General features: G+C 40.6%; 1 protein-coding gene across 1 annotated transcript in view; it reads right to left on the bottom strand.

The window, feature by feature from the left end:
* The window catches only part of LOC309569173 (uncharacterized protein), a gene marked incomplete at both ends in the record, with an annotated part of 49259 nt that extends 26468 nt beyond the window's left edge, over window positions 1-22791 (bottom strand). The window contains 3 exons of the mRNA XM_082274933.1: window positions 15541-15740; window positions 20455-21360; window positions 22637-22791. Of these exons, the coding sequence (XP_082131059.1) occupies window positions 15541-15740; window positions 20455-21360; window positions 22637-22791 (1261 nt within the window). The remainder of the gene's footprint in view (window positions 1-15540; window positions 15741-20454; window positions 21361-22636) is intronic.
* Between the last annotated feature and the right edge of the window lie 1745 nt (window positions 22792-24536).

Here is a 24536-nt window from a genome sequence, read left to right as displayed (position 1 = left end):
TTTAGATGGCGTAATTTCCTCATTTCACTTTCCTGACTATCCTTCACAGTTTTGGAGGCCCTAAAGCAGTGGTCAGAAACCTGAAGTTAGAGATCTACCAATAGATCGCGGCCAGGTGACTGGTAGATCAGTCTGGGCTTGCTGACCTACCATCCCAGAGCATCAAAGATGGTGCAATGCAGAGGGACTACTTGCAAAGTTTGAGCTGTAGTAGGGAGCAACAGCCACATAAGCTGATGTCTCTTCTGTAGTGCTGACTCCTGTCCCATGTGAAGTTATACAAATTGCACTCCACCTCTTTTCCTGGCTAGTGGTCTCCAGAGTGGTGACAGCAGCAAGAAAGAAGAGATCTTCATGTCAGTGTGAAGCATTACACTGGATATAGATTTCAATTATATCCTGCGGGTTTGGTGCACTTTCAGAAAGTGCACCACACCTGCAGGATATAATAGAATTCTATGGCAAAGTGCAGCTAACCAAGGAAAGTCGCAAATCCACTGTGCTGCACCCACGGTGCAGGTAAACCACAGTGCATCATAATGAAAGCAGCCCTATAGGGGGCTTGGAACAGTAAGAGTTCATTTACATTTGTAGCTTGGGTGGTGGTAAAACCCCACAGTTATGATGTGTTTTTACCAACCCCACCCCAAGCGCACCCCTTTTGGCTGCAGTAGCCAGGGGAGTACACATGTCGCAGTAAGAGTTATATGCTCTGTCATGGTTGGTTGGTGTAGTACCTACCAAGCATTACCCATTCACGTGAATGAGGCTGCTCTTCAAGTGCCCTGCAACCTTGTGCAGTACAGCAAACAATAGGTTAAAGCAGGCAGCGTTGTGTTGATTTCTCACGACCTGCTTTAACCCCATAGACCCCGCAAAAGCATACAGTTGTGGGGCTCATGCAGAGTGGCCCCATTTACTTGAATAGGTTGAGATTGCCAGGCAGTAGCACCCACCAAAAGCAACAGGGGATTTAATTCCTGCTGTGGCATGTGTACACCTTTGGCTACTGCCTCAGCAGCTAAAGGGGGGGTAGGGATTGGGGGGCCGCGACTCAACCACAGAGTTTTACCCCCGAACTTTATGTGTGAATGAGCACTAAGGGTGTCACTGCCAAATGCATTCAAGGGCTCATTGTTCCTCTGAAAAGCGACAGGTGGTGAGAGGGTGATATGTTGCCTCCTCACCACCTGATTAAAAAACCCATGATTGCCATGCAATGCACGTGATTACGATACAGTAGTATGGCAATTAGAGGTTTAAATCAGGTGTTAGGGGACAACACTGGGTCCAGTAATCTTGGCTAAGGCTTCCAAAATCACGGATCGGCTGGACAGATTACTGGGTGGGGCTGGGGAAGACCCAGCTGTCATGGTACACGTGGGTACCAATGACATAGGCAGAGGAAGATGGAGAGTCCTAAAGGATTTCTGGGACAACGCTAAGTTGAGGAGTAGGACCTCGAAGGTAGTATTTTCAGAAATACTACCTGTACCTCGAGCCACACTAGAGAGGCAGCGTGAGATTAGGGAAGTTAACAAGTGGCTGAGGAGTTGGTGTAGTAAGGAGGGTTTCGGGTTCCTGGAGAACTGGGCCGACTTCTCAGTCAGCCACCAGCTCTTTGGTAGCAACGGATTGCACCTAAATGTGTAGGGTGCAACCATACTGGGTGAGAGGATGGCCAAAAAGTTAGAGGGGCTTTTAAGCTAGGTGATCGGGGGGGTGGGTACAGATGTAGAATTAGCCAGTGGGGAGCAAGATTCAGAGGGCAGAAATGGGAACATTATTGGTAGGGTGTTTAGAGTATCTAAATCCAAGGTGGGTATGGGGAAAAATCACAAGAGCAGCTTAAAAACCACATCAAACGAATATATAGTATGCAAATTGCGAGGTTTGTATACCAATGCCAGAAGCCTGGCCAACAAGATGGGAGAACTGGAGCTGCTGATGTTTGAACTTAGATTTTGTGGGGATAACAGACACTTGGTTCGACAGCTCTCATGATTGGATGGCGACCATTCAGGGGTATTCCCTTTATCGCAGTGACAGGGAAGGTAAAAAAGGGGGAGGGGTATGTCTGTATATTAAGAACAGTGTACAGATAAATATGAGGGATGATATTAATAATGGAGCTATGGATGAGGCAGAATCCCTATGGGTAGAACTTAAAAGGGAAGGCACTATAGGGAAGGTAATATTGGGTGTATGCTATAGGCCCCCCAACCAGAGGGAGGAGGCGGACCTCCTTTTACAGATAGGATTGGCAGCAAGGATGGGAAATGTCATTATAATGGGGGACTTTAATTATCCAGATATAGACTGGGCAGAAGGAACCATGCATTTAGCCAAGGCTCGGCAGTTCCTAAATGTTTTGCAGGACAATTTCATGGGTCAGATGGTGAACGCACCGACAAGAAACAATGCGGTACTAGACCTACTGATTACCAACAATACAGACCTGATCACGGATATAGAAATACGGGGCAACTTAGGAAACAGTGACCATAGGTCAATAAGTTTCAGTATTAATTATAGTAATAGGAAACACAAGGGTAATATAAGGACACTGAATTTCAAAAGAGCCAATTTCCCACAACTGCGCTCTCTGTTAGAAAATATCAAATGGGATAGAACCCTGGGAACAAAGAACACGGAGGAAAAATGGGAGTGCTTCAAGAGCATACTTAACAAAGGGATTGGCCAGTGCATTCCAAAGGGAAATCAATTTAAAAGAGCAAAACTAAACCCTGGATGGCTAAACTCCAACATTAAAATGCATATTAATACTAAAGAAAAGGCCTTCAAAAATACAAGGCGGAGGGGTCATTGGCAGCATTCAAGCATTACAAAGAGTGCAATAAGAAATGTAAAGGCGAAATCAAGGCGGCTAAAATAGAACACGAGAGACATATAGCAGAAGAGAGTAAAAAGAACCCCAAGAAATTCTTTAAGTATATAAACAGTAAGAAAGCAAGGCCAGAACACATTGGCCCCATAAAAGATGACAAAGGAAATTTGGCCACATAGGACAGAGAAAAGGCGAAAGTGTTAAATAATTTCTTCTCTTCAGTCTTCACAAAAGAATCGGGGGGCTACACTAACCCAGATTGTAATGCTAAACTAAATAATACACCTCAGGAAGTACCGCCATGACTAACAGAAGATAGACTTAGAACTAAACTAGAGAAACGTAACATAAATAAATCACCGGGACCTGATGGTTTGCACCTGAGGGTTCTTTAAGAGATCAGCCAGGTGATTGCCAGACCACTATTCTTGATCTTTAAGGATAGCCTACAGACGGGTATGGTGCCAGCTGATTGGAAAAAAGCCAACGTGGTACCAATATTTAATAAAGGGCCGAGATATATCCCGGGTAACTATAGGCCGGTCAGCCTAACATCAATAGTCTGCAAGATTTTAGAGGGGATGTTAAGGGACCACATACAAGACTTTAGTAATGAAAACTGTATTATTATTAGTAATCAGCATGGATTCATGAAAAATCGTTCTTGCCAAACCAATCTATTAACCTTCTACGATGAAGTTAACTTGCACCTAGATAAAGGTAAACCTGTGGATGTGGTGTATCTGGACTTTGCAAAGGCCTTTGACACCGTTCCCCACAAACGCTTACTGTACAAACTAAGGAATGTAGGTATGGTATGGAGGGTGAGTACCTGGATAGAGAACTGGCTCCAGGAAACAGTCCAGAGGGTGGTGATAAATGGGGAGTACTCGGATTGGGCGGGTGTGGAAAGTGGGGTCCCCCAAGGTTCTGTCCTGGGACCAATCCTGTTTAATTTATTCATAAATGATCTAGAGGAGGGGATGTCTAGTACAATCTCAGTATTTGCCGATGATACTAAACTAAGCATGCCAATATCTTCAATGCAGGATGTGGAAACCTTACAAGCGGACCTGAACAAAATAATGGGGTGGTCAACTACATGGCAGATGAGGTTTAATGTTGAAAAATGTAAAGTAATGCACTTGGGCATCAGAAGCATGAAAGCAAGCTACTCACTGGGGGGGGAACCTCTGGGGTAGGCTAGGATGGAAAAGGATCTGGAGGTACTGGTGGACAACGGGCTAGGCAATGGCATGCAATGCCAAGCAGCTGCAAGCAAAGTCAACAGAATACTGGCATGTATGAAAAAGGGGATTCACTCCAGAAATAGATTTTCCTCCCACTCTACAAGACTCTGGTCCGGCCACATCTGGAGTATGCTGTCCAGTTCTGGGCACCGGTCCTCAGGAAGGATGTGCTGGAACTGGAGAGAGTCCGGAGAAGGGCAACAAAAATAATTAGGGGAATGGAGGACATCAGCTATGAGGAAAGACTACAAGCACTGAACTTATTCTCTCTGGAGAAGAGACGATTGAGGGGGGATATGATATCAATGTACAAACACTGTACTGGTGATGACCCTAGCATAAGGAACAAACTTTTTAGGGAAAGGGAATACAATAAGACACGTGGCCACTCACTAAAATTAGAGGAAAAATGGTTTAACCTTAAAATACGTAAGGGGTTCTTCACGGTCAGAGCAGTAAGGATGTGGAATTCTCTTCCACAAGCAGTCATATCAGCAGGGAGCATCGATAGTTTCAAATAACTATTAGATGGGCACCTTAAAGACCACAACATACAGGGCTATACAATGTACGGTTAACAGCAAACACACACACACATCATAGATTGAACTGGATGGACTGATGTCTTTTTTCGTCCTCACAAACTAAGTAACTATGTAAAATCATTTAATGTATGGCCAGCATTAGGAGTTTCTGCTATACTCCTAATGTTGGGCATACCTATAATGTTCTTTTTTTGTTCAGCTCGTAGACAGATTCCTCCAGTCACAATGATCAATGTGGATGATGAAATATCTGCCAGAAAAAAGGTATTGTATGCCCACCATTAGAAACTTCAGACACAGGGGGGGGAGGAGCCGGGATATGGCGCCAGAGCTGAGTGCACGCTAGTGCAGACCTGGGAGCCGCCCGAGACATGATACTGAAAGCCTCAGTCCACCCCGCACACATGGAGAACTAAAGCGGACCAAATACCCCCCACCGGATCTCCAGTAACGCAGCCGAAGGACCCGGTGGTTCGGTCGATCCCCGCTGAGAAGCAGGTTCCTCCGTTGAGCAGCCTCCGAGCCGAGGGACGGAAGGACAGCTCCGGAGATGTTGATCCCGTATAACCACCAGGGTGCAGCAGCGAGGAGGCAGTAAGTCCGAGCCGTCCGCCCGAACATCCGCCCGCGTCCAGCCGGCACAGAGAGACCCCTCACGAGGTCCCGCACTCGGTTCGCCATCGAGGGGACAGCTCACCAGAACGGGAAACGGCATTGGGGAAAGAGATACTCGACAAAGCATGCAGTTAAGGAGCTACAAAACCACACACTACATGAGGCCGAGATCGAGACCTGGAGGAGTGGTGAGAGGGTGAAAACCCCCAAATTCCTTTCCTTTCATATATGATACATGATATATGTTATAAGATCTATAGACTGTGACAAGTGCCAAGGTATACCCTGGGTGAAATAAGATACTGACAGACTACCTTGAACTGCAATAGAATTACTGCTGATACCCCTGGATACGCCGGGTATATTAAGGCCCCCTCAGGAGGAGGGAGAAGGGCTTGGAAATAAGAACTCCGCTAGCGTGCTGGAAAAAGTTCAATGAGCATTTGGTTTAAAGGGACGGAATGATAAAAAAAAAAAAAAAACCCCTAAACCCCCCAAGTCTCCCTGAACTGTACGCTGAAAAGGAGATAATTACATGAAGGAACCCCTTGGGACCCCTCAAAAATAAAAAGGCCTTTTTTCATTGGAGATAAATATTATATATATATGGTGCAGAAGACTAACGGTATCCTACAGGGGCTCCCATTGGCCTTTACTTCATTCGATAACTGGACGAGGGAAAGTCTGTATGAGAATAAAGTAAATTAAATTCACTATTCAACTCGTGTTTTCAAGGGGAAAAAAAAAAAAAAAAATATAGATAAAAAGGCCAGAGGTAACCCTACTGGAGATTATTGGAAGTTGGAAAATACTGAAAAATTATACTCTCCCATCTTAAAGTAGTACACCCCCTAAAATATACGCCGGGCTCACCCCTGAAATATTATATCTGACCACTGCCTGGTCAGGTAGACAGTTGGCGAACTATATTGAACTCGTTAGCCCCCCAGCTCTAGACCTCAAACGGAGCCTAAAAAGTAGAAATATGTCAAAAATTAAGAATAAACAGACAAAAGATGGGGCGGAGAAACCCGCAAAAATAACAGCTAGCCCCGGAACCATCAGAAAGTATATGACTCAGGATGGGAAGGGACAAAGTGAAGCAGCGGACTGTCAACCAGCTGTAAAATCAAAACAAAATAATGAGGGGAAACAAAGACAAAAGGCACAAAAAACTTGGAGCAGCCGGGAGAGGAGACTTTGGACTCTTCTAGGGAAAGTACACAAATTATGGGAGACTATGTATCAGGAAAGGAAGAAGAACAGAGGAGAAAAGATCAGCCACCGACAAAATCTGAAATGATAGAAATGTTCACAAATCTAGAAAAATCAATCAAATCGGAAATGGCTAACCTATATAGGGACTTAGGACATACTCTGGCCAGAGTGGAAGAAATAGAAACGAAAATGAACTCCCAGGGGAAGAAGTTAAAAAAATTAAAAGATCAAATGAAAAGAACGCAGCTTGAACAGAGGAACATGGCTTACAAGATGGAAGACCAAGAAAATAGAAACAGAAGGAAAAACTTGCGGATTAGGGGCCTACCGGAAAAGGGCAGAGAGGAAAAACTAGAAGAAATGCTCGAATTCATCTTTAATCCCCTCCTAGGAAAGGAAATGGCTGACAAAATAGAATTTGAAAGAGTCCACAGAATACGAAAACCTCAGAACGCTCCAAAAGATAAACCAAGAGATGTAATAGCGAGATTTCATAAATACGATGTAAGAGCTAAAATCTGGGAGAAGATGAGAGACAGACCAATAATGAGATATGAAGATGCAGATATACAGATTTTCCCGGATTTATCTCAGGATACAATCAATAGAAAACGGGTTTTGAAACCAGTGGTAGATATTTTGAGGAAGCAAAATATACAATATTTTTGGAGCCATCCGCCAGGCCTAGGAGTACGGAAAGATGGAAGAACGGCCCTGCTTAGGTTTCCAGAAGAGACTTTGACCTTTTGTGAAACCTTGAAAGTTCCTGTAATGGAGATTCCAGGTTGGACTCTTCAAGAGTCCCTAGATGAGGACTCAGAAGACGAAAACGAGTGGCAAGAAGAGATTAAGAAGAAAAAGAAGAGCAAAGGGAAAAGCTAAAAACTGTTCTGAGTAACGGGGAGGTTACGGGGAAAATGGGAGAAGGAAGGAGGGGTCTTTGAGAGGATAGGAGGTAGGGAGGTGGATAAGGGGCATTTAAAAAGAGTTTTCAAGAGGGCGGCCCCATGGGGGCACTGGGGTGTATTTTATCCTCAAATCCCAAAATAGGGGGGAGAGGAAGTGATGGCGAGCATGAGCCGAGCTCAACCCCGGGGAAATGTCGATGGAAGGGGAGGAGAGATAAATCGACTAACCTAGTTAGGAGGCAAGGAGAAACTAGGTACCCTTGGAGGCGAAGACGGCCAGGAGGGAGGGGGGAGGGAGGAGGGGGGAATGAGTGGGTGGGAGAGGGAAGGGAGGGGTTTAGAAATAGGGAAAAAGAAAAGGACGACACAAAAACAGATTGTTTGAATATGCCATGTATACCTAGCTCATACAGAAAATATAACCCCATATATAAGAAGGAGAGCCCGAACTCTCGAGAACACCAGCCTCATAAATCCAGATGTGAAGGTATAGAACCAAAAACTCGGGAAAATAGGAAAAACATGACAAAGGGATGGATGAGGTAAATATTATATCATATAACATACGGGGAATGAATTCACCGGTGAAGAGACAGAGAATTATGAGAGAAATTAATTATCTGAATGCAGATGTCATATTCTTACAGGAGACTCATATTACACATGATACAAATATTAGATTCTACTCCCAAAAACACCCAATATGGTATTACGCAGATTCATCCAAGAAAAAATCTAGGGGGGTAGCAATTGGTTTTGCTAGAGGGACAAGATTCATACTGGAGGAAAGGCTGGTGGACCCGGAGGGAAGGTTCCTCTTCCTGAAAGGAAAATTAAACGAAGAAGATGTTACTCTAGCTAACCTATACAGTCCAAACAAGGGACAAATACCCTTTCTAGGTAAAATCCTGGGGAAATTGACTAACTTTAGAAAAGGAGGAGTGATCATGGCAGGTGATCTTAACCTGAGCTTAGAGCCAAAGATTGATAATACAGCAAGGCACCAAAGAATATCGATCCATCAGAAAAAAGAGATCACGAAAAAATTATTTCAAAACCAATTAGCAGATATATGGAGAATCCTACACCCAAAAGAAAGAGACTACACTTATTACTCAAATATACATGGGACATACTCAAGAATCGATTACTTTTTGGTGGAACATAGATGGATTGATAAAGTAATAGAGGCGAAGGTTGGGATCAGAACATGGTCAGATCACTCCCCCATTACACTAAAAATAAGAATGGGCAAAAAACAACCCAAAATGAATGTATGGAGAATCAATGAAGACATAATTAAGGACAAAATGTGGGGGAAAGAAATTGAGAAAGAATTGGAATTCTACTTCCATAATAATGATATAGATGAGACTCCTAAGAATATTATATGGGAGGCGCAAAAAGCCTATATGCGGGGGATACTTATAGCTAAGGGAGTGCAAAGGAAGAGAGAAAGAACCCAAAATAAAGATAGACTGATGAGAGAGGTATATGATCTGGAACAAAAACAAAAAAAAACAATAAAAAATAAAGAGGAGTCCAATACCCAATTGGAGGGTAAAAAAGAAGAATTAAAAGAACTACTAGAACAGGAAATTAGACAAGACTTTAATAGGGTGACCAGAGAGAAATATATGGAGGGAAATAAAATTGGAAAAAATTTGGCAAGAATTACTAGGAAAAAAAAAGCAAGAAACTATATTGATAAGATCAAAAATAAAGAGGGGGAACTAGTCCACTCAGTTACTGAAATAGCGCGGGAGTTTCAAAAATACTATAGTAACCTCTATGCGGTAAAAGGAGAAGGGAAGCAAGACGACAGAGGGAATAGAGAAGAGAAGATTAAAATATATCTAGAAAATGCAAAAATGAAAAAAATAGATGAGGAAAAACTAAAATCATTAGAGGCACCAATCACAAATGAGGAGATACTCAGAGCAATAAAAGAAACGCCCACGGGTAAAAGTCCTGGACCAGATGGATACACCATCGGGTACTATAAACAATTTAAAGATCTACTTGTCCCAAGGCTCGAAAAGTATATGAATGGTTTAGGGACTAAATTTAATATGAGTAAGGAAGCCCTCCTAGCATCTATTACAGTCATTTTAAAAGAAGATAAAGACCAAACACTATGTTCCAGTTATAGACCGATATCTCTTCTAAACGTAGATACCAAACTATTTACAAAAATATTAGCTACAAGAATGAAAAGCCTAATGAATGAATGGATTCATAGTGACCAGGTAGGCTTTATACCCGGAAGACAAGGCAAGGATAACAGCATCAGAACAATTCTCCTGACAAAACAAATGCTTAAAAGTAAGATCCCAAATATGATCCTGTCGATCGATGCTGAGAAAGCATTCGATCGGGTCAATTGGGAGTTCTTAATGAGAACATTAGAGGGATTAGGATTGGGACCGAGGATGATGGCATGGATAAAGATTTTATATAATCAACCCTCTGCAAGAATAAAAGTAAACGGGATACTATCGGATCCCTTTGAGATGCACAACGGAACGAGACAGGGATGTCCTCTGTCTCCAATGCTGTTTGTGATCTCATTGGAACCATTATTAGCCACTATAAGAGGATGTACTGATATCAAAGGGATAAAAGTGGGAGAGGTGGAACATAAGGTCGCGGCCTTTGCAGACGACCTCCTGTTCTACGTCTCCAACCCCAGAATAACCTTGCCAAATTTAATAAAGAACTTGAAAGACTATGGAGAACTCTCTAATTTCAAAATCAACCAAACAAAATCAGAGATATTAAGCATAAAGATGGACAAACAGGAAAGGAATAGGATGGAAAAAGAATTCCCCTTTCTGTGGAGAAAAGGTGAATTAAAATATCTAGGAGTTAAACTAACCCCCCACTCAGAAAAGCTATATAAAATAAATTTCTTGCCCTTACTAAATGAAATTAAAACAGAAATAAATAGTTTAATATCGAGAGCTATATCATGGATAGGAAGAGTTAACATTATAAAGATGGTAATCCTTCCCAAAATAACATATAAATTCCAGATGTTACCAATACAGATTCCTCAGGCATTTTTCAAAACATTAAAAGCACTAATAACTAAGTTTGTATGGAAAAAAAAAAAAACCAAGAATAAAGTACACAACACTGAGTAAAAGTAAAGAAGAAGGGGGTTTAGCACTACCGGATCTTAAAAAATATTACCAGGCATCAATCCTTACACGGGTGTTGGAATGGGGAAAAAAAGAAAGTGGAAAAAAATGGGTGAAAATGGAAAACATAATGAGTGACACAGATTTAGGTAAAATGATCTGGATCCCACCTAAATATAGAAAGCTAAGCAACAATACACACATAATCACACGACAGGCACTGAAAATATGGGACACAATAAACACTAGTCAAAAATGGAAATACAATTCACCACTAATACCACTGAAAGACACAAAATATTTCTCACCAGGGGAGGGAAAGGAATATGGAAAATGGATGGGAGAAGGGGACGTAAGGTTAAAGGATATTATGACACAGGGAAAAATAATTACGTTTATAGATTTGAAAAAGAGGGGAGACTGGAACCTCACCGAATGGAGATACCGCCAGCTAAAACACTTCGTGGACTCCCTTCCCCAGCCGATTAGAGGGATAAAAGAATTATTGCCGATGGAGCAGATATGTATATCGGAGAAAATGCGTAACAACGTCTCTAACATATATAAAATTCTTAATGAGGGGGAGAGGCTGGCGATGCCTCCATTCGCAGAAAAGTGGGAAAAAGAACTGGGTGCACATAGCCAAGGGTTCCAATGGGAAAAAAGTCTGAAACTGATTCACAGCTCCGCCATAGACATGAGTACGGCAGAAACTAATTATAAACTGGTCTCCCGATGGTATAACACACCAGACAAAGTTGGGAATTACCAAGGGGAGAGTTCAAAAAATTGCTGGAGGGGCTGTCAAGAAATCGGCACAATGACTCACATCTGGTGGAAATGCCCAAAAATTAGAAAATATTGGCAGGATATATTAGCAACAATTAAAAAAATTACTAATATAGAAATAATGGAAGATCCCTGGGTCTGCCTATTCCATGGGACTCAACTATCAATAAAACAATATAAAAAATCATTGATTCCACATCTCTTAAACGCAGCAAAAAGTTTAATCCCCAAAAACTGGAATGAGATAGAACCTCCATCACATAAAGAATGGCTTACGCGTGTAGAAAAAACTAGAAAATTGGAATATTTAAAAGTATGGGGAGAAGAACAATACGAGAACAGGATTGAAATCTGGGATACATGGCAAAAGTTTAAAGAAAGTTAAAATGGTCGTTAGATACAAGATAGAGAAGGAAATGGGGTAGGGGGATTAGGGTGGGGGGGTGGGGGTGGGGGAGTCCTAGAGGGGATAAAATGTTTACTTCATGTGAAAAAGGAAATGATTTGTATTACATTTTTACCTTTGTATATGCAAAACTCTAATAAAGAAATATAAATAAAAAAAGAAACTTCAGACACATATCCACCCACTCTTCTAATGTAGAACATTTGTGTAATGCTGGCTGAACAAAAAAAAGAACAGATTCCTCCATTCACTTCAATCAATGTGGATGAAGGAATCTCTGTCAGAAAAAACTGAAAAAAATAAATGTGAAGCATAGGAACCACTGCCTGCTGACCACCCCATGCTCCTAATGCTTGGGCATACACATTCTTTTTTAGGTTTTGGAGGTTTCTTTTTGGAGGTTTCTTGGTCTTATGTGGGAGCTGGCGGAGCTGGCAGAGGCCGCCAGCTCCCACATAAGACCACAAACCTCCATCTTTGGAATACTCCATATAGTGGATGGACAATTCTACCTTACTTTGTTGACCTCTAGCCACGATAAATACTCATCTACAACAGGCACCCATACATATATGTAGGGATCCTTTCGGACCAAGTGGATCACTGTGGCACCCATGAGCATCCCAGGCACATGCCAGCTTTACTTTCATCACCCTCTTACCCAGTGAACTATGTCTATGGGAGGCTCGGTATTCCTCTTTTGGTATATTTACCATTTTAATTAACAGGCCATTTCTCTCCATACGAAGACTCCCCCTGGCACATTTAGTGTTTTGAACTCTGGTTGACCCTTGAAGAAGGGTTTTATACCCGAAACGCGTAGGGTCCTGTCCGGTTCTCTCCACCAGCTGTACCTAGGAGTCTTCTGCACTGAGGATGGTCTGTTCTTGCATGCAATTTTAAAATTTTGATGTATATCCAGTCAATTTCTTGTTTGGAATATGCATTAATTGTACAATTATTTTTCTTTTCTATTTTGTGTATAAATAAAATTGATTCTTTTTAATACTCTGGTAATACTTTTCAGTGTTAAGTGGCATTTATAGTCCCAAACAATTGGGGGTACTTTTTTTGTCTATCTACTGGGATGATGGCCACAAACACTGGGTACTAGGTGATATGATCCAATATTTCTCTAATAACACATATGGTCTCACCTTTCCATCGGTACACGATTCAGTCCAGTTAGCTTTTCTTGATATTTTGCTCTACCAGGAAAATGGCACCATACAAGCCAGAAATGACACAAAACCTACAGCTGGCAATTCATTTCTGCACTTTAGAAGCTGCCACCATCCTAGATGGATTCAAAACATCCCAAAGAGCCAGTATTGCCGCTTGTGAAGAAATTGCACAAATGAGAAGGATTATATGGAAAAAATTGCTGGGCTTAAACAAAAAATTATCAACAAACAATTTTCTGAATCCCTCTTGGACAAGGCACACAGCACATATCTAGCAGGCCCAAAGCAGATAAAAATGGGAGTATAGGATAAATCAGAAAGTGTACCTCGGTTTGTGACACAGTTCCACTCCAAATTCAAAAAGATGGAACAAGTGCTGACCAAGCATTGGCCAATAATTATAGAAGATCCGCACCTCAAAGACGTATTACCTCCCAAACCCAAATAGCTTACAGGAAAGCCAGGAACATTAAAAGCTTAGTGGCTCCAAGTGAACTGAAAAGCATACCAGGACCCCATAGAATTAAGCATTGCTTTATTCCACTGACAGGCATGTATCAATGCCGAAAAAGCATTGTGCTTAACATGTCAACATGTCACCCATGGCCAAAAACAGTTTGTGGTCAAACCTAACCATACCTATCCAATTAAGAACTTTTTCAAGTGTTCCACAGAGATTGTAATATACTGCCTACCCTGACCCTGTGGCCTACATTATGTGGGTAGGGCCATTCGGGGAACACCAGCATTTTGTCAAAGGCGGTGATGATAAGAACAGCGTTCCCAGACATTTCTTACAACACCATAAGAAATCCTCCTTGGGTCTCAAGGTGTGGATCATTGAATCCATCCCAAACACGTTCCCAACAGCAGAACATTATAAACGTCTCTGCCAGAGGGAAACGTATTGGATTTATTCCCTGGATACTTTAGTACCGGGGGGTTGAATGAGAAAATTTAAACCAACACATTAATCTAATCGCCATTTTTTTCCCATATTTTCACTTTCATATTTACATATCATTTTTCTTTATTTGCATTTTTCTTTATTTGTATTTTTATTTTTCATTTTCCATTTATTCAATTTTTATTTTTTCATTTAATTCTGTCTTCATTTGTATTATTATTTTTTTTTCAAATTATAATCCTATTTTCATTTTTATTTTTATTTATTATTACATTTTTTATTAGCACTTCCATCATTAATATCATTATTTTTACCTAATCTCATCCGAAAAGTGTTATCCATACTCACTAGTAATTGTCTGCAGCCAAGATGGTTTATAAACTGTTTTTTAAACTGTTCTAAAGTTTTTTATATATGTTTTTTTAATAATTTTACACATGGTTCATATGTCCTTACAAAAACATTTTTATACATCTTTTACAAAGTCTGGTAATATGTATTCTGAATTCTCTTCTTCTTTTTTTTAAATATCCCCATTTGTTTATGAAATACTATCCACTGTTGTTAGTTCCTTTAGTACTCCACAAATGTGTTGCCTTGGCAACCCCCCTGCACCCGGAAGTAGATGTCACAGATGGCCACGTTGACTCACCGCTAACCATTTGAAGTGCTAATAGCCATCGGACAGACAGACACATCCACGCCAGCTGAAGCCGCCAATGCCATCCTGAGCCATTCCTTCCCACAGGGAGACATGCTATTTAATGCCATACATGCTTCAACTCATATCCAATTGTGAGTACCTGTATAGTTTGTCCAATAAATTGCTTGATGTGCTTCACTCAGATGGCGCTTGTGTTTTCTCTCCAGCATCTTTTCTTGTGTGACCTTTGGGTTGGGTTATCTGAGAGGACATCTGGAAAATGCATGCCTTTTAATGCAGACTACTAACTGTTCCTGGATTTGGGCTCTGGCCCCAGTGCCTTCTGAACATAAAAGGGGCTGTGATAATCACTACTTGAAATTTAAGGAAAGTTCCAGTTGCTTTGTAAATTACAAAAGCATTATATAGAACCAATTTAAATAAATATATAGACTCTTTTCTGTACCAGTGTCTACGTCTGAAGGATGCTAAATACAGCTTCATCATTTGGTCTTGAAGTCTACCCGTCCCTTATAAAGTTTATAGGCCTGGACACAGAGAGGCCTTTGCCATGCTAATTTGGACAGTCATGTCTGGGTATTTGATAACAGGATGAATACATCCCATTTGTCCTTCCACTTCACTGAAAGTAGTTCTTTATTCCACAAGCAGACGTTCTCCCCCTTTCTAAGTCAGGTGCCGATTTCTTTAATGAACCAATGTCGAAAATGTCACCCCAATGACACCCCAAGGAAGACAGAGGATATTTTCATTGAAATGCCTAAAACACACTATATGTTCATGTAGCACCCAGGCAGGGTGTCACCTCCAGAGACAGGGAATGAGCTAATATTTACCCCAGGGCTGAGTCTATGGCTATAATGGGGAGTTTTGATTAAAAAATTGGGCGCCAGTCACTTTTGATGTTTTCAAAGCTTTAATATAATACTTGGAAGAAGGTAGTAGGAGTAGGGGTTAGGAATCTCAGATACCAGCAGAAAATCACTTACAGACTCCTTGGATCCAGAAAAATTACAGCTTCACAGTACCAGAACCTTTAAGCTAACCCGGCGATACTGTATACACATTTTCAGATTGTAGAACAGATCCAGCTTCACAGTGACAGAACTCTTAAGCCGACCCGGGAACACTGTAAACACATTGTTACTTTTAGGTGTGTCCTCCAAATGAGTCACCAAGCCTTCATCCTGGCTCTCTCCAGCAAGGGTCCTCCCCTGGGTCTTTTCTATTTGGCTTGGCTTCTTCCATGCCAGACAAGACAGTCTGAAAGACCACCTCAGAATTAGTAGGCCCCAGACAGGCTTCTGGGCCTACATAGAGAGCTCACTTTAGCAGCACCTCCTCAGGCCAGAGGGGCAGAGACAGAGCACATGGCCCAGCCCAAATATATATCTTCTCCCAGAATGCACCAGTGGCCAAGCACCTCCTACTGAGCTAGTTGGAAGAAAAATAAATATTCTTAACTCAACCTAGTTGTACTATCTCATACTGGCCTGTGGTACTAGTGACACCTATTGGCAACAATAAAAAAATGCACAACCTAATTGAGCTTAGAGAAAGACCAGAAATAAACTGTATAATCAGTCTAAACTGTCTACAGCTCAGCCAAAACAAAATTTGCATAGTAGCCTCAGTTTAGGACCAAGGTGCTACACTCATACCTATGCCTAGTCATTGCAGCAGAGAACACGGGCACATGAGGAATCAGCTCTGTGGACCAATATGACCACAATTCATTTTTTTAAATGCCCATGTTAAAGTAAACGTAAAGTAAAAGTTTTACATTTGAAACCCATGACGGGTTTCCACTTGAATGGTTTGGGTTGGGGGGGGGCAATGTATTATAGGGCATAAACATTAGTTTGGTCCACAATCAAATTGTAGAGGTCTTCAGTAAAAAACAGCTCAAAAATCAAGGGCATTGTTAAGTGAGCTGTTTCCACCTGAACGCCCAGCTTGAGCTTAGAATGGGGACCCAACGTGTGCTGTTGTATGTGACAGCAGCTAATTAGGGTTTGCAAGTACCTCTGGAAGGACACTATGGGCTCTATGGGCCTGTGCTCCAATTCTTAATGGCTGCATTGCATTACGCTACTAGTGCTAGCCACCTTACCAGCTTGTACTGCACTTCTGGCACTTGTTATTTTATCATGAGATATTGCAGTGCTAGTGTCCTAAAGGCCAGGATGTACTAGGCTGCTGGTGATTTCTAGAACCCAAAAGGTAGTGCAGTGCTAATACTGGCACTCTGCAATCATATGAGCATAACCTTGTATTTCTAGCACCTCAGCAACCTGGGTTCAGGTGCTCCTGGCTCGACCAGGGACCTGTTCTCCCTCACCTGAGCTAGCTGTTAGGGTGCCGCTACTTCCTACAGGTTCATATACTTAACTGGATTCTGTCAGTAAGGATTCCCCTTTACTCTCATCTGACATGCTCAGAACCCTGTAGGCCTCCTCACTATTGTACCTTTCTTGGGACATTTTGGGTGCTAAATGTACAGGTACTTAGTAGTGACTATGGGAAAAAGAGCTCCTGGCTAGCAATTAGGGGCTGCTTATGCATTAGAATTAAAATAAAATTAGGCCTGATCTTGCTGTTTTGTGTACAATTTATCAGAGGTAGCAGTGATCAGAGAAATTATACTAACACTGCACGTCTTCTTCACTGCAGCAGTCTGCAATGAATCAGCCTTTAACCAGTTTGGCTCTAGACCCAATTTTTTAAATTTTTTGCACACATGTTAAATTCTGCATTATTAGCTATACAGTTAGAAGCCGAACAAAGTTTTAAAATTTGTTTATGTTGCACAGTTATTTAGCAAATCTGGATTTTCAGGAACTTCGTTGAAGAACATTATGCAAGTTAGAGTTTAAAGGTACCCCATGCACCCAGAACACAATATAGTAAAAGTACACATTTTATTACAAAAAATAGATTAAAAATAGATAACAAACACCCCATCAATATATGCCTAATCTGCAGGGTTTCAATAAATAGATAAATGTACAGCTATTAATGTACAAAGAGCACACCCAAGATGTACAGTATTTAGCAGTATGTAAAGGACTTTCATCTCCATGTCACTTTGATTGTCTATATGTTTGGCGGTCAGGGCCACTTCCTCAGGAGACCATGGGGGGACATTCAATATATCTAAAGAAATATTAACAACAAAACAATGAGGTACAAACATAATATGAAAAGGGCATGGATAGTATAGAACAGAGATAAAGGCCACAGCTTACCCACAACAGAAAAGACTTAAAAGACAACAGAAACACCCCACATCCTAGATCAGAAAACAACAATGATTGACAGGAATGGAAAAGTTGGGTTGGAGCGGCATATATAAATAGTGGGAGGCCCTTTTTTGTAAGTAGCTGTGCACTAGTTGGGCATGTTATGCACACTGGACCTTATGATGGCTAAAGTAAGTTATATCCCGGTCTTCTTTTGTTGAAGATTCTCTTTGCTGCTCTTATATTTAGTTACACCTATTTTCCTTAATGCAGGGGCGTACAACCTGCAGCCCATAGGATGCATGTACCCAAACATGACTTTAAATGTGGCCCAACACAAAATCATGAATTTATTTAAAAATTATGAATTTTTGGAAAAAGCATTCACACTGTGAACACATGCGGCCAAAGAACAATATGACACTGTCTCTTTACTGAACTTTTATTAGTTTTAAATCCCCCCTAAAAAATCCCACTCTTCACAATTACCCCTTATTCATGTCATCAGTTTTTTCAGCAGCATATATTTGTGAGCAACTATTTTCAAGGATGAAGCACACAAAGGTCAAAAATAATGTCGTAATTTATGTACCTGTTGTACAGTTATACCAAATGTCATACTGCCATTGTTAATACTGTACATGTTTATTTCAGTTGTTCAATAAAGCTTCTATTGAAAAAAAAAATAAATAAAACCAAAATATCTGATGAACACCTTGAGATTTATTTGAGAATTTCTACTACATTTATCGAACCAGATATTGATGGGTTAATTTATCAAAAACAGTGTCAAATATCGCATTCGTTTTATGCTTCCCTCTTTTACTTTTATAATAAAAAATATTACAAAAAAATTTTGTTTTATTGTTCAGATAGATACATTATCCATATCAGTGATCGTTATCTTGTGATCTGTGCAACCTTTTCTGCTTATCAGGTATCCATATTGTTAGTTTATTTTATACTGCATGTGGCCCTAGACAATTCCTCTTCTTCCAATGTGGCCCAGGAAAGTCAAAAGGTTGGACATACCTGATCTACATTATTTAAATGTAAATTCTACTCAAGCTTTCTTAAAATTAAGATGGGAGTATTTTTTAGGTTAAATATATTTTTATTAATATTTTTTTTGTCAGGTAAAAAAAAAATAAAAATAAATAAAAAACAGAACAAATTAGGATATAGAAAAAGAAAAAAGTGGGTAAAGGGGACATAAACATATGGTTTATATCATAATACTAGATGGTTTTAAATATACCATAAGTCCCAACTAAAAGAGCATACGTATTAACCATCATATAAGTGATATGCAAGGAAGAAAAAGGGAAAGGGAGAGCGAGAAAAAAAGAAAGGGACAGAAAGAAGGTGAAAGACAAATTAAGCCAATACAATAATGATCAAAAAGTCATATAAGTCATATAATTTCTGGATATCCAATCAAAGTAGAGGAGACCTAAGACATCAAAAATGGGCATAAGGGAGAGCAACGTGGTAGAATACACCCTACCTATTTGCAAACCTTCGACAGAGCTTATCTAAGGTTGAGTAATGTACCCAAATGTACCACAATTTATTATGTTGTTCCCAAGTGTCTGATTCTTTAGCCTGCCTTTGTCACATTAGCATAATATAATTTAAAAGATCCACCCATTCAGTTAGGGGAGCGGAAGTGGTGGTGTTCTGGGATCCGGGGATAGGCTGTTTGACTGCTGATAAGAAAATCTGGAGAGATTCGATTTTTGACATCTAGCCAATTCTAGTAGAAAATGACTATCTTAGGAGAAGTGATGAGGGACTCATCATAAATTATGTTATACACTTGGAAGACCTGTCTCTAAAAAGGGCAGACTCGGTCACACTCCGACTATACGTGTAAATATATGCCTCTCTCTCTCTTTGCAACAGCACCAGCAACTGTCCGATAAATTAGGGAAAATCCCATTAAGGGTAACGGGTCATGAGACCATCTATACAATATTTTGAAATTTTTCTCCTGAGAGTAGCAGGAGACTGAAGGTTTATGTGTGAACATAAAAGCAGTATGTCATTAGGTAATATCTCCCTCTCTAATTCCCTTAACCACACCCTTGTATAGGTAGGCAGCACACAATGTGTGTGAGATACCATCTCTTTATACATTAAAGATAAAGTATGGCAAGGCACCTATTGTAGAGTACACAATCTCTCAAAGACCTGTAATATGTTACAATATTTAATCAGACTGATGGAGGTTAGCCAGTCTATTTGAGATATGATGTCAGACGTTGTGGACCTAAATAGACCAGATCTAGGGTGTAAAAAAGTACAGGCCACGGGCCTTAAAGATCTTTCATAAGTGGCGAACATCAGAGCGTGACTACCATCCGGTAATGCTGGGTTGTCAAATAGAGGAATCTGTGGGCTCAGTTCTGTGGTACCACACCCTCAGAACCAGGGATGTTAGTAGTGATAGAGAGATGGCAAAGAGCGGTATGCGGTATCATAGCCCCATAAGAGAGCCCACAGGTCGACTGGGGACATATCTTGTTCTACTATGGTAGAGGACTTCATAAATGGGCTAGGAAACCACTCAAGCAAGCAAGAAAAATAAGCCAAGGTGTGGTACATCTCAAAGTCAGGGAGAACAGTGCCCCCAACAGACTTATGGGCACATACGAGTTTGTGTTTCAGATTGGAGTATTTCTTAAACCCAATTTAGTTTATCTTCCTGCTCAAAAATACCCTACTTCTTTTACCTATTCTCCTGCAAAGTGGTGATGAGGAAACCCGAATTGTGATGTACCACAACTGCCACAGTTTTTTTTATGGCTGCTTTGATGTCTTTATTTCGTACACTGTATATGATGGGATTCAGCACTGGTGTTACCACTGTATAGAGAATGGACAAAATTCTATCATGCTCTGGGGAATAACTGGAAGGAGGACGTAAATGCATGAATAGTACTGTCCCATAGAAAAGGAAGACTACAGCAAGGTGGGAGGCACAAGTGGAGAAAGCTTTTTGCTTCTGTTCAATGGAACTTAAATTTAAAATATTTAACGTGATAAAAAAATAAGTTACAAGGATGAGGATAAAAGAGCCCATAGCAACTAAGACAACTATAGCATACTCTAGAAGCTCACTGAGCCAAATGTCTGCGCAGGACAGATGTAGCATCGGGGGCATCTCACAGAAAAAATGGTTGATCTGGTTGGATTTACAGAAGGGTAAGTGAAACGTTGATAGTGTAAGAATGAAAGAAATAAAAAAGCTTATAGTCCAACATCCAGCAGCCAGATAAAGACACAATCTCTGGTCCATGATCATGTTGTATTGTAATGGTTTACAGATGGCATTATACCTATCAAAAGCCATAGCAGCCAGTATTAAGCATTCAGTAGCACCGAGAGCCAAATGGAAGTACAATTGTGTTACACATCCCAAAAAGGAAATGCTTTTGTCCTGAGATATGGTGTTTACCAACATTTTGGGCACCACAGTTGAAGAAAAACAAATGTCAGTGATGGCAAGGTTAGTAAGGAAAAAATACATAGGAGTTTGAAGTTGACGGTTTGTCTTCACCATGATGATTAGCAGAAAATTTCCTGATAACGTTACTATATATGCCAACAGAAGCAGAAAGAAGAAGACAACCTGTAGACTGAAAACAGTAGAGAGTCCAAGAAGGATGAATGTTTCAACAAATGTGTGATTTGAGTTCAACTGAACATAAACAGACATTTTTTGGTTATGGTGATCCTTTTTATGCAACTTGTAATTGAACAGTAAAAACTTAATTAACTGACTCAATATACCATAAATTATTTAAAAAAAATAACAACTGCATTGCAAAACACGAATATTTTTTTCGAACCTCAGAGAACAGGTCAATTCTACAAAATACTTTAAGCAGTTACACATTCAAATCAGCAGGTTGTATACAACCAGCCTTCAGTAAAAAAGAAACAAACCCAAAAATGATGTTAAGATAATGGGGCACTTGCTTATACTTTACCTATACTTTATGAACATTTACTGTGTAATTATACAGAAAAAAAAGAAAAGGAACATTTTCAAAGAAAAATGTATTGTGGTGTTTGCAGGTAAAATTTTTCCTGTAAACTAAGTGCAGAGTTTTTCCTTTAATAGCTGAAGCCGATGAAGAAAGCACAGGTTTATATAACATATAACAGTTATTTACAAGCTCCCAAAAGATTTACCTAATTTTTAGCACTGTGATCGTTTATCTGAAATTTGCTTTGAAGATTTAAGATTCCCAGGCCAATTTCAGTTTGCAAAGTTTAAAAACTGAAACAAAAAAAAATCAGTTGTACTTAGTTTCAAATGCATTGCTATTTGGGGGGAATATTTAGTGTTTGTTTACATGTAACTATGATTTAAAGGATTTTTTTTTTTTAATACAAATGTATTGAGGTATACATGAAATATTGCATATAAATATTTTAGATGTACAGTAGTTACTTTTATCATTTTTACAAGGCTCACCTTAGTTGTTTATAGAGTGCAATAGTTGATGCTCAATTTAGATCAAAATTGAATGAGTCTGTGAAGTGACCCCATGGGGCTGATTTACTAAAAGCAAATAGGCTGTTTGCTTTGCAATTTTCTGTTAGCTTAGTGAGTGTGAAGAAACAAAGTAACAAAGAATACCCAATTATGTGCAAGGATACAGTCATGCTGGGGCAGAAAATGGCTTTCCCCAAAATGTTGTCACAAGGTCGTGTCCAAGTGAAAATTCAGTTTTCTAAGTGAACAGCAAGCTCCATAAAGGGTTGAATTAAAAAAAAAAAAAAAAAAAAAGGCAAATAGACTGTTCACTTTGCAAGGGAAGTTGCATTTTACAAGGGAATTTTTCCCAAGAGTTTGGTGAATGTGATGAAATTTCACTTTGCAAAGAAAACCCAATCATCTCTAACCTCAAATCATGGCCACGTTTCATCTTCAGAGACCTTACAGTAGGAATGAGCTTCGAGTTTGATTCAAAGCTAAGTTTGACATGAACATTGGTCATTCGATCGTTCGCCGAATAACGAGCAAATGTTCTTCTTCGTGGGAAATTCGAGTTCCCCATAATGCCCTGCACGTGTGCCGCGCATCCAGCACATTATGTGATTGGCCACAGCATGCACCCTAACCTCATGCTTTGGACAATCAAATAATCTCTGCCATAATTGGACTAAAGGCAGGCTGCCTTTAGCCAATCATGGCTCAGGGGCCAAGTACACACCCCACACTACATAAAGGCTGCCCGTGCAGCCGCAGCGTGTAGTGTCATTGTGCGGGCAAGGAGAAGGGGAGAGGGATGCATGTGAGGCAGAGAGAGAGTAGCTTTTTTTGGAGTTTGTCAGACAGTGCAGAGAGACATTCCTAGCAGTGTAGGGAGGCCCAGGAACGTGTTTCAGGCAGGAAGAGATTTGTTGTTTTACATCATATCAGTGAGAGTATTGTTCATTAGTCACTTGGGTACATCCTATAAGCTTTACAGATCTTCTATAGGATTATAGATTACATCAGAGATCAGTGAGAGTATTGTTCATCAGTCACTTGGGTACATCCTATAAGCAGCACAGATCATCGATAGGATTATAGATTACATCAGATATCAGTGAGAGTATTGTTCATCGGTCACTTGGGTACATCCTATAAGCAGCACAGATCATCTATAGGATTATAGAGTACATCATATATCAATGAGAGTGTTGTTCATCGGTCACTTGGGTACATCCTATAAGCAGCACAAATCATCAATAGGATTATAGATTACATCAGATATCAGTGAGAGTATTGTTCATCGGTCACTTGGTTACATCCTATAAGCAGCACAGATCTTTCATAGGATTATAGATTACATCAGATATCAGTGAGCGTATTGTTCATCGGTCACTTGGGTACATCCTATAAGCAGCACAGATCATTGATAGGATTATAGATTACATCTGATATCAGTGAGAGCATTGTTCATCGGTCACTCGGGTAAATCCTATAAGCAGCACAGATCATCTATATTGCTATAGATTACATCATATCAGTAAGAGTATTGTTAATCGGTCACTTACGTACATCTATTACCACCACAGCTCATCTATAGGGCTATCGATTACATCATATCAGGTCATTGAGTATCTATTGGTCAGTTGCATATACCCTATAGTGAGCTGTATCAACATCATGTCTGAAAGGCTGACAAGGAGAGGCTGACGCTCACAGGCCATGAAAAGAGTGCAAACAGCCTCTGTGTCCATTGTGAGAAGTGGTGGTCACAGTCGACATAGTGCATCCTCTGCAGGCGGGGCACGCCTGTCCTTTATTTCCGGTGCTGCCCATGCTAGTTTGCCTTCCACCACAGCTGCCAAAGCGGCCGTTACACATGCTCCTTCTAGCTACTCCACCATCATGTGCGAAGGAGTCACCTGAACTTTTCGATCATAGTGTCAGTGACATGCTGCTGGAGGATGCGCAGCAATTTGAAATCTGTGATGTTGGTTCTAAGGTTGACGAAGGGAATAACCTGAGCCTAGAGAGAGGGGGTGACAATGACGGACAAGAAACCAGCCGTCATGTTGCCACAGCTGAAGCATATTTCCAAATTTGCTTCAGTGACGAGGAGGGAGGGGGTGATGAGGTCACTAACTGTACTTGGGTGCCTGACAGGATAGAGTAGGAGGAGGAGGGGGAGGATGAGGAGGGTGAACAACTCCAACGAGGCAGGATGTGCTCCAGGGGCCGCAATAGCAGTAGCCAACCTATTGCATCACAGTACAGAGCTCCACAGGTGCAGGGTGCTGCAAAATCCCAGCGGACTCCCAAAAGTTCATT

Source organism: Pelophylax lessonae, assembly GCF_965119305.1.
Source record: "Pelophylax lessonae genome assembly, chromosome: 13".
NCBI lineage: Eukaryota > Metazoa > Chordata > Amphibia > Anura > Ranidae > Pelophylax > Pelophylax lessonae.
Note: the sequence above shows the minus strand (reverse complement) of the source record. Positions and strands in the feature narration are given on the sequence as shown.